The following is a 15,051-nucleotide window of genomic DNA, read 5'->3' as shown; positions in this document are numbered from 1 at the left end:
TTACCATTTATTTTCTGACAGCTTGCAATCCAAATTCTCCCCATCTCACTCCTAAGACAGCAAGTAGTCTGATAAAGGTTTGATATGTACTATCATACAATACATATTCCCATATTTGTTATGTTGTGAAAGACACATATCAAATATGGAAGAAAAAACTCATGAAGGAAATAAAGTGAACAATAATATGCTTTCATCTGCATTCAGACTTATCAATTCCTCCTATGGCAGTGGATAGTATTTTCCATCTTAAGTCCTTTGGAGTTGTCTTGGATTCTGATACATTGCTGATAATAGGTAAATCACTCCCAATTGATCATCAGGCAATATTGCTGTTAATATGTACAATGTTCTCCTTGTTCTGCTCACTTCACTTTGCATCAGTTCATTTCAGAAAGGCAAATTAAAACAACTTTGAAACACCACCTTACATCTATTAGAAATAAAAAATGCTGGAGAGGATAAGAAAAAATAGATAATCCAACCATTCTGGAGAACAATCTGTAATCATGCCTAAAGGGCTATAAAACTATGCCTACACACCTTGAACCAGTAATACCACTCTGTATCCCAAAGAGATCAGAGAAAAAGGAAAAGGACCTATAAGTACAAAAATGTTTAGAGCAACTCTTTTTTGTGGTGGCAAAGAATTGGAAGTTGAGAGGATGTTCATCATTTGGGGAATAGCTGAATAGGTTGTGGCATGTGATTGTTATGGAGTACTATTATACACTAAAAAATGATGAGAGTGGAGATTTCAGAAAAACATTAAATGGCTATTTGAACTGATACAAAGTGAAGTGAGAAGAACCAGGAGACGATCATGCACAGTAATAGCAATGTTGTAATGATGACTATCTGAAAGACCTGGCTACTCTGGCCAGTATAATGATCTAAGACAATCCCAAAGGACATAATGAAAAAATGCTATCTACCTCCAGGGAATTAATAAACTCTGAGTGTACAATGAAACAATTTTCTTTATTTTTCTTGCTTTTTAAAAAATGAGTAATAAAGAATATTTACATGATTTCACTTATATAATTAATACTATATTGCTTGCCTTCTCAGTAGGTGTGGAAGGAGGTGGTAGAAAGAGAATTTTGAACTTAAAATTTAAATAAAAGAATGTAAAAAAAATCTAAAAAACTTTTCAAATAAAGCAACATATGTTTTTCACTTTATGTATATTTGTATTTGTCTCTAGTATATCTTTTTTTGCTAGAGATGCCACTGCCAAATTAATCTTCCTGAAATGCTATGTTTATCAAACTACTCTTCTTTTTTTTTTTTTCATTTTTTAAACCCTTTAACTTCTGTGTATTGACTTATAGGTGGAAGAGTGGTAAGGGTAGGCAATGGGGGTCAAGTGACTTGCCCAGGGTCACACAGCTGGGAAGTGTCTGAGGCCGGATTTGAACCTAGGACCTCCCATCTCTAGGCCTGGCTCTCAATCCACTGAGCTACCCAGCTGCCCCCTCAAACTACTCTTCTGCTGAAAAAGCTGTTAGTATCATCTCCAGTGTGTCCTAGATCAAATCTGAACTCAATGCTTAATATTAAAACTTTTCTATTACCCACCCTAAATTATACCTCTACATTAACTCTTTGGCTCCAGCCAAAATAGTTTATTTACTGTCCCCTAAATAACTAACTTTCTGAAAGGTGTTTCCGTCAAATGGCATGATCTCTCTTCTTTTACTCTGTCTATTCAAATTTTACCCATCCTTCAGGATCCAGTTCAAATCACAGCTCCTTCATAAAGCCTTTCCCCCTTACCAGGTCAGTCAGAAATGATCTTTCACATCTTAGAACAATTTGTTTGCATAATTAATAATTAATTAATGCTGAATTGTCTTATGAGAGCACTTTCAACTAGTAATTGCTTAATAAATATCGGTTGACTAAATATCTTATTGTATATTACACACACACACACATGTGTATATATACCAATATATTTTTTGTTATTTAGTTGTCTTCAGTCATGTTCAACTCTTCATTACCTCATTTGAGGTTTCCTTGGCAAAGATTTTGGAGTGATTTACCATTTCCTTCTTCAGCTCATTTTATAGATGAAGAAAGTATCTTCACCAAGGTCACACAATATGTAAGTGTCTGAGGATGATTTTAACTCAGGAAGAGGAGTCTTCTTGACTATAGACTAGTTACTCTATCCACTGCACCATCTAGCTGCCCACTAAATTATACTACCATTATTTATATATTTGCAAATATATTTATATTTTCTCTGCTAAACTCTATTTTATAACTATGTTAAAAAGGGCATTTGTACTTTTTTTATGACTTTCAGAATACACTGTATGAAGGTGTTTGAGACACAACTGTTACTTCTTGAACACTTGAGCCTACAATATAAAACACTTAAAAATGTACCTTTACAGAGATACCAATAAATGTTAATAGATGTTAATGATATAAATAGATCTGTGTTTGACCTAAATTTATTAACATCTCAAATTCATAAGATTAATTTACTTTTTTTACAGATGATTTAAAGAACTCTTGTGATTTATCACATCCTCAACCACCTTTTCTGCCATTCTGCCAACATTACCACAGAAGCAGTTGTTATCTTTTTCTTAGGAAGCATAGGTTGAAAACTTATTGATAAGTTCTACACATACTGATGAGATGATTGATTCATTCAGGAAATAGTGAATTATTAATGACCAATTCGAATACTCAGTTTAAATACAATAGACATTTCTCAGTAACTGTGTTATTTCTAGAAATGTTTTGGTCTAACTTGTTAATTTTACATTTGTACATTAACACTTAACTGTCAGTCTCTGAAAAAATACTGGCATAAAATAACATAAATTTTAAAGACTTGTGGATTAGAAGACTGAAGGCTAAAATGCAACTCATTTTATACATGAGACATCGGAATTTCCACAATAACATTTGCTAAACTCTAGTGACCTAGGAAGCAATAGCAACAACTTTAAATAACTTGGCTAATGACACTAGATAAAAGGGAGCATCAATCTTGAAAAAAAGGACAGGCAGAATTAAGAATATCAAAACTTGATTTTATTCTACCATTTATGGGATTTTCACCTGTTCCTTCAATCTTGTAGGCCAGGGGTCGGCAACGCATGGCTCTCGAGCCTTATCTGGCTCTTTCTGCAGGAGCCATAAAGTCAATTTTTTTTCAGGCACTGTTACAGGAGTGCGCACTGTGAGCACTGTACGGCTCTCACGAAATTACATTTTAAAAAATGTGGCATTTATGGCTCTCACGGCCAAAAAGATTGTCAACCTCTGTTGCAGGCCAAACTAATAACGAAGGACCTATAGATGACATTTCATCTGCAAAAGTATCAAGGATCTTTAAACTGAAGGAAATAGGGCTGGTTACAGATAATGTAATAGCATAGTATCTTTTGCATAGCATAGTATCTAACATAGAACACCAAAGAAGTAGAGTCCACAGAGAAAAGGAAGGCATGCTCTAGTTAGAATTATCTCCATTATGGTCAACAATGAATAACCATTTTTTTTAAAAACCCAACAAACCCGGGAACTTCCCTACATATTGTATATCTAATCTATTCCACCATTCAATAAAATTATTCATTTTATATTTTGTAATGTTCTCTCTCTTTTTTGACAATAAATTCTGCCTTTCTCCACAGATCTAACAGGCAAACTATTCCATGCTCCCCTAATTTACTTATAGTACCACCCTTTATGTCTAAATCAAATACCCTTTGTAAAGGAGATTATTGAAACCTCTTATCTAGGTGGTTTAACACAGTTAAATGATGTTGCTTTAAGTAGGATTAAGTGTCTCTGCAGCTGACAGGTCCCACCACTTGGTTGATTCCTTCTTCACAACTGACCAATGAGAAAGTAAAAGATTCTTCCCCAACTGTCAGTACTAAGTAAACTCAGTTCCTTAGATGTAATGAGTATTAGTAAACTCAAACTTTTAAGAAGATCAATAATCACTAGAATGAGCTTGATGAAGGAAAGGAGAAGTTTCAACTGACACCTTTCCCTTAAGAATCTTCAACACTGATCAGGTCAGTACAGGCTCATCTCTTTTAAACTTGTTTAATGAAGGTAAACAAGGGTAGGAAAAGGATGGGTTGAAATAAAGAGGAAAGAGGGATTGGGAATGTTTAATTAACTAAGCCTATAATAATTCTTCAGGACTTTTCAAGTGAAGCTGATTCACTGAATCTGCCAGGCTAGTTGCCTTAGCCAGGCCTTAAGGTCTGACTTCAGTTGCTGAATGTTCTAGCTCAATTCAAGTTGGTTGGCTTAACAGAGTTGATCTTCAATATCTATCTTCTTGTTGGTATTTAGAAAATTGTATATTATTGATAATATACAGGAATGGATGCTGATAGCACTGGATGAGCAATGAGCCTAGGTAACTATTCCTATAAGGTATAAGTTAATCTTAGCTTAGAGACACTTTTGAAATGCCTACCCTCCCACTGTTCTCCAGACTGAGACCCTGAGACTAGGAATCAGCCTCAATTTATAGGGTGCTCTTAACAGACTTTTTGGTCTCATGCCACTCCTGCATTCTGTCTTCCAACCTTATAAATTGGCAACTCTCCTGGCCCAATATGGCTTCTTGCAAAAATATTTACACCTTTTTGACCTTATCTTGATATATGGAGTGAGATACTGGTCTATATCTAGATGCTGCCCTACTGTTTTCCAGTTTTCCCAGCAGTCTTTGTCAAATAGTGAGTTCTTATCCCAAAAGCTGGGATCTTTGGGCTTATCAAACACTAGATTGCTATGGTCATTTACTCCTATATATTGAGTAACTAATCTATTCCACTGAACCATCATTCTGTTTCTTAGCCTGTACCAGATTGTTTTGATGACTATTGCTATGCATCAGTTTGAGATCTGGTACTGCCAGGTAACCTTCCTTCACATTTTCCCCCATTAATTCCCTTGATATTCTTTATCTTTTGTTCTCCTGCATGATTTATTATTTTGTTCTAATTCTATATTTTTCATAGTTTAATTGGTATGGCACTGAATAAGTAAAAAACTTAGGTAGAATTGTTATTTTTATTATATTAGCTCAGCCTACCATGAGCAATGAATGTTCATTATTTAGATCTGACTTTGGGTGGAAAATGTTTTGTAATTGAGTTCATATAATTCCTGTGTTTGTCTTGGCAAGTAGATTCTCAGGAACCCAGAAACTTTCCACATGAAAAGAAATTCTAATCCTAGCATCTTAAATAAAATGCATAACTGAGAGTTATAATACCTATGGTTATCAGTCTTTCCTGAAATCTAAACCTTATAGTCTATTAGTGCTGGGTGATAGACAGAATGAGATGAAAAGATATCCATGGTGAGGGAAGTTGGAATACTTGAAAATGCCTAAGAGTTATTTATTTCCCTGAGCAACTTATGAGATTAGCTTATTATTCTCTTTTATTTTGTTTGAAAAAAAAACATAAACAAGAAATAAAGATGTATACTTCTGTAAACTAATCAAGTAAGGATTTATTAAGTGCCTAGAATTATGACTTACTGCCAAATCATTTTAGTGAAGAAAAATGTATTTGAACAAAAATCTGATCCCTTCATGCCCAGGGGAACAAATAATTCACAACAATAAATGGTGACAGCAAAGAAGCCAAGGACAAAGAACAGGAGGCATAGGAAATTATAAGATAGAACATGTAAATGAAAGCATTTCCTCCCTACTTACCAGTCCCCACAAGGAACCTTCTGTTATGGCAATTATGGTAGCAGCTCTGGGAGTATTGTACATCAAGGCAAGTTCTCCAAAACTGCCACGATTATCATACTGGCCAACACGGAAACTTTGATTCTCCTTTGTTACCAAAATATCATATTTGCCTCTGCAAGAACAAAGATGCCACACAGTTTATTAGATGAAATTATTTCCAATAAAAACCTACTTATAAACTTTTCTGGTTATACATACAGAGTGTAAACCTAGTATGTATTCTTCAACCTTTAAAAACCCTTGTAACTTTAGCTAAATTGGAAACTATTCATCTCTTTCTATACTTTACATCACCTCCTCCCATATTCTCTAGTGGATTGCCCCCATCACCAGCCTTTCTCTCTTGTTAATCTTCCAATTCTTCCTATTTACTGGTTCCTCGACTGCTTCCCACAAACATATCCAAGTATTCCCTAGGCTAAAAACAAAACAAAAACCCTCACAAGACTTGCCTTGCCTGACAATTATCATCCTATATTTATCCTGACATTTTTAAATTAAAAGCCTTTAAAGAGCCATCAGCATGGACCCTGAGGCAATGTCCATCAATGGGGAATGGCTGAACAAGCTGTGGTATATGATTGTAATGGAATACTACTCTGCTGAAAGAAATGATTTGAAGGGCGATTTAAGAAAGGCCTGCAAAGACCTACATGAGCTGATGCAAAATGAAGTGAGCATAACCAGGAGAACATTGTACACAGTAATGGCTATATTATATGCTGAACATTTATGAATGATTTAGCTATTCCTAGCTATAAAGTGATCCAAGATAATCCTCAAGGATGCATGATGATGGCTCAATGGGTATATGATTGGGGATGTAGACTCTTAAGCGATCACCATCATCCTAATGCAAATATTAATAATATCTTGATCAATGACACATGTAAAACCCAGTGGAATTGCTCGTTGGCTATGGGAGGGGGATATGAGGAGGGGAGGGAAAGAACATGAATCATGTAACCATGGAAAAATATTCTAAATTAATTAATTAAGTAAACATTAAAAAAAAAAAGGATGCATGATGAAAAATGCCATCCATCTCCAGAGAAAGACCTGAAGGAGTCTGAATACAGATTAACACATAGCATATTTCACTTTATTTCTTCATTTTTCTTTTGTTTGTTAGAGTTCTCTTTCACAAAAGAATGAATATAGAAAGATGTTTTAAGCTATTACACATGTAAATTCTACGTCAAATTGCTTGCCATCTTGGGTAGAGGGGAGGGAAAGGGAGGTAGAAAAGTTTGTAAAGGAGTAGAAAATAAAATTGGTTATATAGGAATAGGCAACACAAACAGATTATAAATGGCCTTGAGATACCTTAAAATGAGGATTTGGGGTGGGAAAGGTTATATATCCAAACCATTAGACATTTATGTCCCTTAAGTATATGATGATGACAACAACTTCCCATTTTCTCTCCCATAAAAGATTGTTAGTATCAGTGACCAAAGGTCAGGTTAAATAAACTATTGTAAGGGTTTCAGTTATAATGAATCACGAAGATATTAAAGATGTATTCAAAAGCTAACTAATGAGCAAAGTGTTCATGGACCAGACTTATGGATATATTTCTAATATTTCACATGATCAATTTCTGAATCCTTAAATTGGACTGGGTTAAAATTTTGTTGAACTTAAAAATTAAGACTCTGTTATTGTGAAGATCTGCAACAGCTGGCAGACAAATTGTAAAAGTCTTTTGAAATGTCAAAGACTTACACTTAACATCTAAAGATGTTAAGACTCTGAAAAGGCCTTGGACCAGGGTTCTGGGAAGGCAGAAGTTTTACATTGGCCAAATAAGACTTTAAAAATCATTCTTCATGAACAACCGGCTATACAATTGTGTTACTCTGCATTTCTTTATCTTTGTAATTGGAAGTTATTATGTTAAAAACCTTTGCTGCTTCCCTAGATTGGCATCCCCAAATCCCCCAATGCTGAAAAGCTATAATAAATAGTGTAGTGTGCATGGACACTCTGTATGAGCTGCCTTGTTGACACCATGGTGCACACATCTCTGTGTCTTGTTGGTTATTTGTCACATGTCTCTTCTTCCCTAGACCTTACACCCCTTAAACTTAAACCCCCATTGTTTTCCAGTCTTTGACTTCCCTCCATAGGTGATTAAAACTCGCACAAGAACTTTTTGTAGAGGCTGGACTTCTACATATTGTTCTGAAAACCAGGCTAAAATAGGAAACCACTGCAAGTTCTAAAATAGTGGAGATGGAGAAGTTCAATGGAGACACTAGAAATTGCAGACCTTTAAGTCTTGTCAAACAGGTTAAATTTATAAATGAAATATGGCATAAATCACCAAATGAAAATTTACTTAAGCATAATCTGCTAGAGAAAAGGAAATATAACTTCTATAAGGAGAGATTATGCTTTACTAAATCACTAAAGATTTACACAGATGTACATTTACAAAGATGTACATAAAGGCAAAGCAGGAAAGTAAGCTCTCAAAAAGACTTGCACAATGATATACGCTAGGTGATTTTTTTAAATTGAGAAAGCATGGAAATTATTTTAAAATTTAAACAAGAACTGGTTTAGAGACAAGAGAAAAGGAATAATCAGACACTTCTCTGGGTAAAGTGAAAATAGTAGGACTTCTTAGAGACTAGCACTAAGACTAATTTTTTATTTTTAAAAATATGAAAGAAATTCTGAGAAGATGTAGGTATACTGACATATCTCCAGTTTTATTGGAGATCCTTAGCTCTTCTGGAAAGGGAAATGCTAAGGGAAAAGGGGAAACTTCAACAAGACTCATAGAAACATATGATGCATTTAAGAGGAAAATATCCCTACTACATTTAAAGGAGATGGGTTTGAAATGATCATTTGTAATTTAGAAAAGAAAAGAGCCTAAGAATTACTGGAATGAAAGTCAAGAGACCTGGATTTGAGACCTATTTCTACCACTACTAATTTTCTGAAGATAGGAATTCTAGACCTACCTATATAGGTATATGAAGGTGTTCACAATTCCATAGCAGGTCTGTTTCATATGTCCACCAGTTGCTCACCTCCTCATGCAAATACTTCCTCCCCATCCTTCTATTCCATTTTCCAGTTCCCTTTTTTATTTTTTTTCCCCATACCAGAAGGTAAGTACTTTGATGTTTGATACTGTTTTGTTTTCTTGTATTATATCCCCAGAGCTTAGTATATGCCTGGCACATAGTAAGCTATTTTTTTAAAACTCTTACTTTCCATTTTAGAATCAAGAAGAATATTAAGAGCTAGGGAATGGAGATTAAGTGATTTGCCCAGGGACACACAGCTAGGAAGTGTCTGAGGACACATTTGAACCTAGGACCTCTTGTCTCTAGGAGTACACTCTTAAATAAAAGTTTCCATCAATCCATCCATCTGTTTAATAATATGGGTTGAAAAAAGGAGTGAATAAATGGACCTAAAATCAAATGGTTCACACAATGATGGGGTTAACCTACAAAAAGATCTTGATAGACTTTAACATTGGGCTAAATCTACTAAGACGAAATTTAATAAGTAGAAATGTAACATTTTATAATTAGGAAGAAGTTACCTTCACAAGTAGAAGTTGGAGAACAGTTTGACTGAAAAAGATCTGGGTTTTAGTCGCCTTCCAGCTCAATGAATCAACAAAAAGTCTAATGAATTCTTTTTTTCTTTAAATAAAATCATCCAATTAATTAATTAAGAGTATTTTTTTATGGTTACATGATTCATGTTCTTTCCCTCCCCTCCTCCCTCCCCACTCCTAGAGCCAACAAGCAATTCCACTGGGTTTTACATGTATCATTGTTCAAAATCTATTTCCATATTATTCATATTTGCAATAGAGTAATCATTTGAAGTCAACATTCCCAATCATATATCCACTGAACCATGTGATCAATCATGTGTTTTTCTTCTGCATTTCTACTCCCACAGTTCTTTCTCTGGATGTGGGTAGTGTTCTGTCTCAAAGTTCCTCTGGATTGTCCTGGGTCACTGTATTGCTGCCAGTAGAGAAGTCCATTACATTCAATTATGCCACAGTGTATCCGTCTCTGTGCACAATGTTCTTTTGGTTCTGTTCCTTTCACTCTGCATCAATACCTGGAGGTCGTTCCAGTTCACATGTAATTCCTCTTGTTCATCGTTCCTTCCAGTACAATAGTATTCCATCACCATCAGTCCAATGAATTCTTGACTGCATTCAGAAATATGGGTCTACAATAGGGAAGTGACAGACCTGCTATACTTGGCCTCGGTCAGATAACATGGAATACTTGTCCATTTGGGGATACCACATTTAGGAAAGGCAATCATAAACTGGGAGATAATCAAAATGGTAAAGTGAATGGAGTCCATGCCAAAGCAGGATCAGGTAAAAGATCTTTGAATAAGCAAGGACCCAGAAGAGAAATGAGTTATCTTCAAATACTTTCAAGGATGTTACATGGGGAGCAGGGTTTGTTCTGTTTGATACCAGGAAGCAAAAACAGAACTAATGGATAAAAAGTTGTGTGTGGGTCAAATTTAGTCATGATGGAAGGGAAAACCAAAACCACATTTAAATGATTAAAGTATCCTGAAAAGAAGATAGTGCATTCTCTCTCACTAAAGGTATTCAAGCAAAAATTATATGATCCCTTGTATGTAATTGGAATTCTTTTTCAGATAAGGGTTGGACCAGGTAGTCACTAAGGTCACTTCCTAGCTATGAAATTCTTTGGTTTTCTAGTCCTGAGATTTTTTTAGTAAAATGAGGGAGACTTAACTAGTTTTTTCCACCTTTAACATTTTCTGATATTTATCAACTAGGACAATCACTGTTCTAGGAGTAAAAAGTGGATTTTTGATGGCCTATAGAAATAATCTAGTCTCTTGGGGACCTGGAATATATAATCCAGGGTCCTAAAATTTCAATACATGCTTGAATGCTACGTATTCCAGTTCACATGGCAACAACTCCCAGCAATGAACAAAATTAAGAAAGTAAACTAGGTATAATAACTTTCCTGGAAACATTTGTGAAAACATACTGCATATTTATCAATGGTGGAAATATACCTAGGTCATGCAAAATACCCATAATTTATTTGTCTAGCACAAAGACTTAAGTTACATAAGGGTTAAATGAGTAATATAAAATTATAGTTTTAAGCTGAATTTCTTTAAATGTTAACTATTATTATTACCTAAAAGAATATGTTTATGTTTTATATAATATATTTATATTTTCAGGCTTATACTAGGTATAGAGAATACCAGGGATAGGAATAGTGACCAAACTATTGATTTCATTGGTAAGAAAATTCCAGATAAGAGAACTCTACCAATGTAGCTTGGATATTCTCTTCAATTAATAATGTGAGGGAACTGCCCAGATTATGGCAGTGTTAAATCCCTTGCCAAGGGTCACAGTTAATATGTATCAGAAGTTAGACTTGAACTTGGGTTTTCCAGGTTTCAAGACGCTAAAGCTATCCTGACAGTCTTATTGGGGAAACAAAACTATTCTTATAATATTTAGAGAATAATATAAAACAATAGATGGCTATGTTCTTAGTTCTATGGGAAAACTAAGGAAAAATAAAAGCTTAAAATAACAATATAAGCTGGCTCCATTAGGGAGTTTTTAGAAGGTAAAGGAATAAAAAAAAAAAAAAAAAGAACCTGCAAGTTCCTAATTCTACAAACTCTCTAGAACTCATTACAATTTGGGGAAAATTTTATAGTTAAAAAATGGGAAAAGCAGTCTTGAAACATTAAGATACTATAATTAAATTAAAATATTCAAAATGAAAATGTATCTGAACAAAACAGAAATCTCTCCTACTTTCTAGTTGCTTATTGTTTTTTTTGTGATTAAATAATTCTATTTCCTAATTGGATATGAGATAATTATATTCCTATCTATTATAGCCAAATAATTTGAAGGATACAAGAGGATCCAAAAAAATAAGATTTAGTTTCAGCTTTAGGAGAGCTGAATGCTCAGAAATGTGATGTAATGGGATCTGATGCAATGGGGGGCAGATGGGGGGGGACTCAGTGGATTGAGAGTCAGGTCTAGAGATGGGAGATGCTAGGTTCAAATCTGGTCTCAGACACTTCCTAGCTGTGTGACCCTGGGCAAGTCACTTACCCCCCATTGCCTAGCCCTTACCACTCTTACACCTTAGAATCAATACAAGATGGAAGGTAAGGTTTAAAAAAAAATGACAGAATGGAAATATCTAACAGGTAAGAGGAAATGGGAATAATAAGCTAAAAGCCATGATTTTTAAAAAAGCCTGAAAACAAAATGGATGAACTGAACTAATAGGAAGAACTACAGCTATTGGGAATAATAAAATAATCTTCTCTAAAACACTATTTCTCTGTAAAATGGGCTTATTTCATAGAGTTACAGGGAAGACTGAATGAGAGGGTATATAAAAAGCATTTTGCAAAACTATACAAATGCCCATTATTATCTTATCTCTTTCAAAATAGTTCAGACAGCAATGGTCCTGGGACAAGTTGTTACCTACCAATAATGAATTATTTTTTTCATAGTTCTATGGACTGCTACAAATAAAAAAATGTTTGCAGTCGAATAAAAGTATTTGGATATACATTTATTTTCTGTAGGATCACTGAAAATATCCTTGGTAGAAATCTAGTAGAAAAAATGACAACAGGGATGCCATATACATCTTATCCTGATTTCATATGACCATCATTTCTTTTTTTTTTTTTTATGACCTTCATTTCTTGAAAGTTTTTTGTTCCATCTACTATAGAGATCACAAGTATCTGATATGACATTTATATAAGATATTAAGTTTTTGTGACTATAACAATGTTGGCCAAGTCTAGTCTGTGATAATTATCTGGTTTTAATAAAATTTAATGGTTGAGTTCTCCAGACTACTTTCAGGTCTGTATATGTTATAATGGATTTGTAATCTGTCAGGCCATGAAAGATCATGAGCTTCTGAGGTCATTTCTTTTAAGTATTTAGCAAATTCTGTCTTTTACAACCTGTAAGAATGTGTTATCCAGGTTCTACCATTTCTTATCTAATCTACATTGGCCATTAAATTCAGGAACCTTTCTATATAACACCTAGTGGCAAAAGTCCTATTCTGAACTGCCCTCACCAAATACTCAATTTCTAAAAATAAACATGTTTTAGTCACTTTGAGATGCTTCTTTGTCAATATGTAGTTGGAATGTTTTGTGTGGATTTTGCCCACAGAGGACAAGTAAAAGTCAATTCTTAGATATTAGCTCTTTTATTATGTTATCTTGAAACAGTCCAAGGATGAATCATAATCTCACCAGTATATATATATATATATACACACATACATACACACATATACATATATTCATTCTGTGGACTATTCCCTAAATAGTGTAAGAATTTAAAATTTAGGTTTTATGCTAATACTAGAACTCTATAGTAATATTGTGGTCTCTGATTTAAAGATATTATAACTAAAGTAAAAACCTTTACTAGCTTTATTTACAAAGAAGTGGAAAGAATGAAAGTGGGAAAATGTAAGAAGAAGGTAGAAAATTATCTAGCCTATCACCCTAAGAACTGCTCCAGTGTGGGGCTCAGCCCCGGCAGGGCTTCACCACATCCCTTGTCCCCACTTGGATTTTCTGGTAATCCTTAGCCAGAAGTCCAGTCATGTCTTCAGCAAGGATTCTACCAATGCAGCCTCCTCCAGGAAGGAAGGCCTCTCTGGAACCAATCTCTCTAGAAACCAGGAAAGGAAGGCCAGCCACTAATTCATCCAAGGCGAAGTTCTCCAAAACCAAAGGAGAAGATCCAGGATCAATTCTCTAAGAAGTAGTCCAAGAGTCAAGGTCTCAGCTTGAAGTGAAGCCAAAAGACTCTTGGACAGGAAGTTCAGGACTTTTTATAGTCCTTTTTCTACATCACTTCCTGTCCCTTCCTCTACTTTACGGGAACCAATTGCAGTCTTTCAATTTGCCTAGCACTGCCCAGAAGTGGGACAGTGGCTTCTGGAGTTGTCACCCACTTTAGCAAGTGTTTTGTGAACACTCTTACTTAGTGAATTTTGATTGATTAATTTTAAAACTGCTGATTGATAGACAAAGAAAGTTTGATTCATTCTTCACAATGGATAGAGTGATTATTGGGAAATATCCAACAATGACAGAGGAAAAGAAAAACAAGTGTCTTGTCCTGTTGTCACATAATTTTAATTATTTTTTTTTTTTGGTGAGGTCCCTAAACTTGGAAAGTTTTTCAACAGATGTAATCTAGAGATATTGCACATTTGGTATGGTACCATCTATTAACAATGTTACACTTAAACTTTTAAGAATCATGATATCCATGCATTGATTCAGTCTATGATGATATTCAGTCTAAGAACACTAACTGTTGAATTTTCAGGTCTATTTTGAAGTTTTCATTTGTAGTCCTTCAATTTGTTATGTTTTAGTTTATAAGGGAGAACAAACTTCTGGTATTTAGTATCTGATTCTAGCTCTCTGTTGTGTCTTTCCAGGTATTCAGTAGATATTAAATTTTTGCAATCTTTAATGATATAGTGAGTAGACTCAGCCATTTCACTGAATTACCTACATCGAAGAATAAGTCAGAACTCATCAAGGAAGACCTTTCTGTAATTCCTTGTGGTCTAATGCTGATTATAATGATCTAATGATCTAATCCTGATTTTAATAATAATTCTTATTATAAATCTCTTCTCTGTATAAACTAATCTGTAAGATATAGCCATTTGTTTGTTGGTTTTTGTGGACATATTGTTCATTGAGTTCATGTGTATTTGCCCACTGAGTCCATTTATAATTGCATTCTTCTATATTAGCCATTTCATAGGTTCTGTCAAAAGATCAATTATCGTGGTTATATTTGACAAATTCAGTCAAAATCTCTATTAACTCTTTTATGAAGTGAAGTCTATATGTTCGAAAAAGTTTTTGGGTAAAATTTCGGTCTGTTTACAGGGTGCTCCTAAAACATATAGCAATCTTCTTCCTTCTTCTGGTTGTTAATCTTTCTATAGCTGTCTTGGGTTAATGGAGACACTATTTTGTTAATATTATACAGATTTCTGTTTGTACACTTTCAAGAACAATTAGCATCCATTTTTCCAAGCCAAAAAATATTGAATGGCATTGTATAGGTGTTAATTGCTCCAAAAGTGGTCCTATTGAGAACACCTTTTTTTAAACATTTATTAATATTCATTTTTAACATGGTTACATAATTCATGCTCCTACTTTCCCCCTCACCCCCC

The 15,051-nt window shown here is 34.4% G+C and overlaps 1 protein-coding gene across 1 annotated transcript in view; it reads right to left on the bottom strand.

Annotated features, from left to right (window-relative positions):
* Positions 1 to 15,051, bottom strand: part of PRKAR2A (protein kinase cAMP-dependent type II regulatory subunit alpha) — a 127,055-nt gene that overhangs the window by 27,507 nt on the left and 84,497 nt on the right. The window contains exon 6 of the mRNA XM_044680335.1: positions 5,723 to 5,876. Coding sequence (XP_044536270.1) covers positions 5,723 to 5,876 — 154 coding nt within the window. The remainder of the gene's footprint in view (positions 1 to 5,722; positions 5,877 to 15,051) is intronic.

Source organism: Gracilinanus agilis, chromosome 1 (assembly GCF_016433145.1).
Source record: "Gracilinanus agilis isolate LMUSP501 chromosome 1, AgileGrace, whole genome shotgun sequence".
Taxonomy (NCBI): domain Eukaryota; kingdom Metazoa; phylum Chordata; class Mammalia; order Didelphimorphia; family Didelphidae; genus Gracilinanus; species Gracilinanus agilis.
Note: the sequence above shows the minus strand (reverse complement) of the source record. Positions and strands in the feature narration are given on the sequence as shown.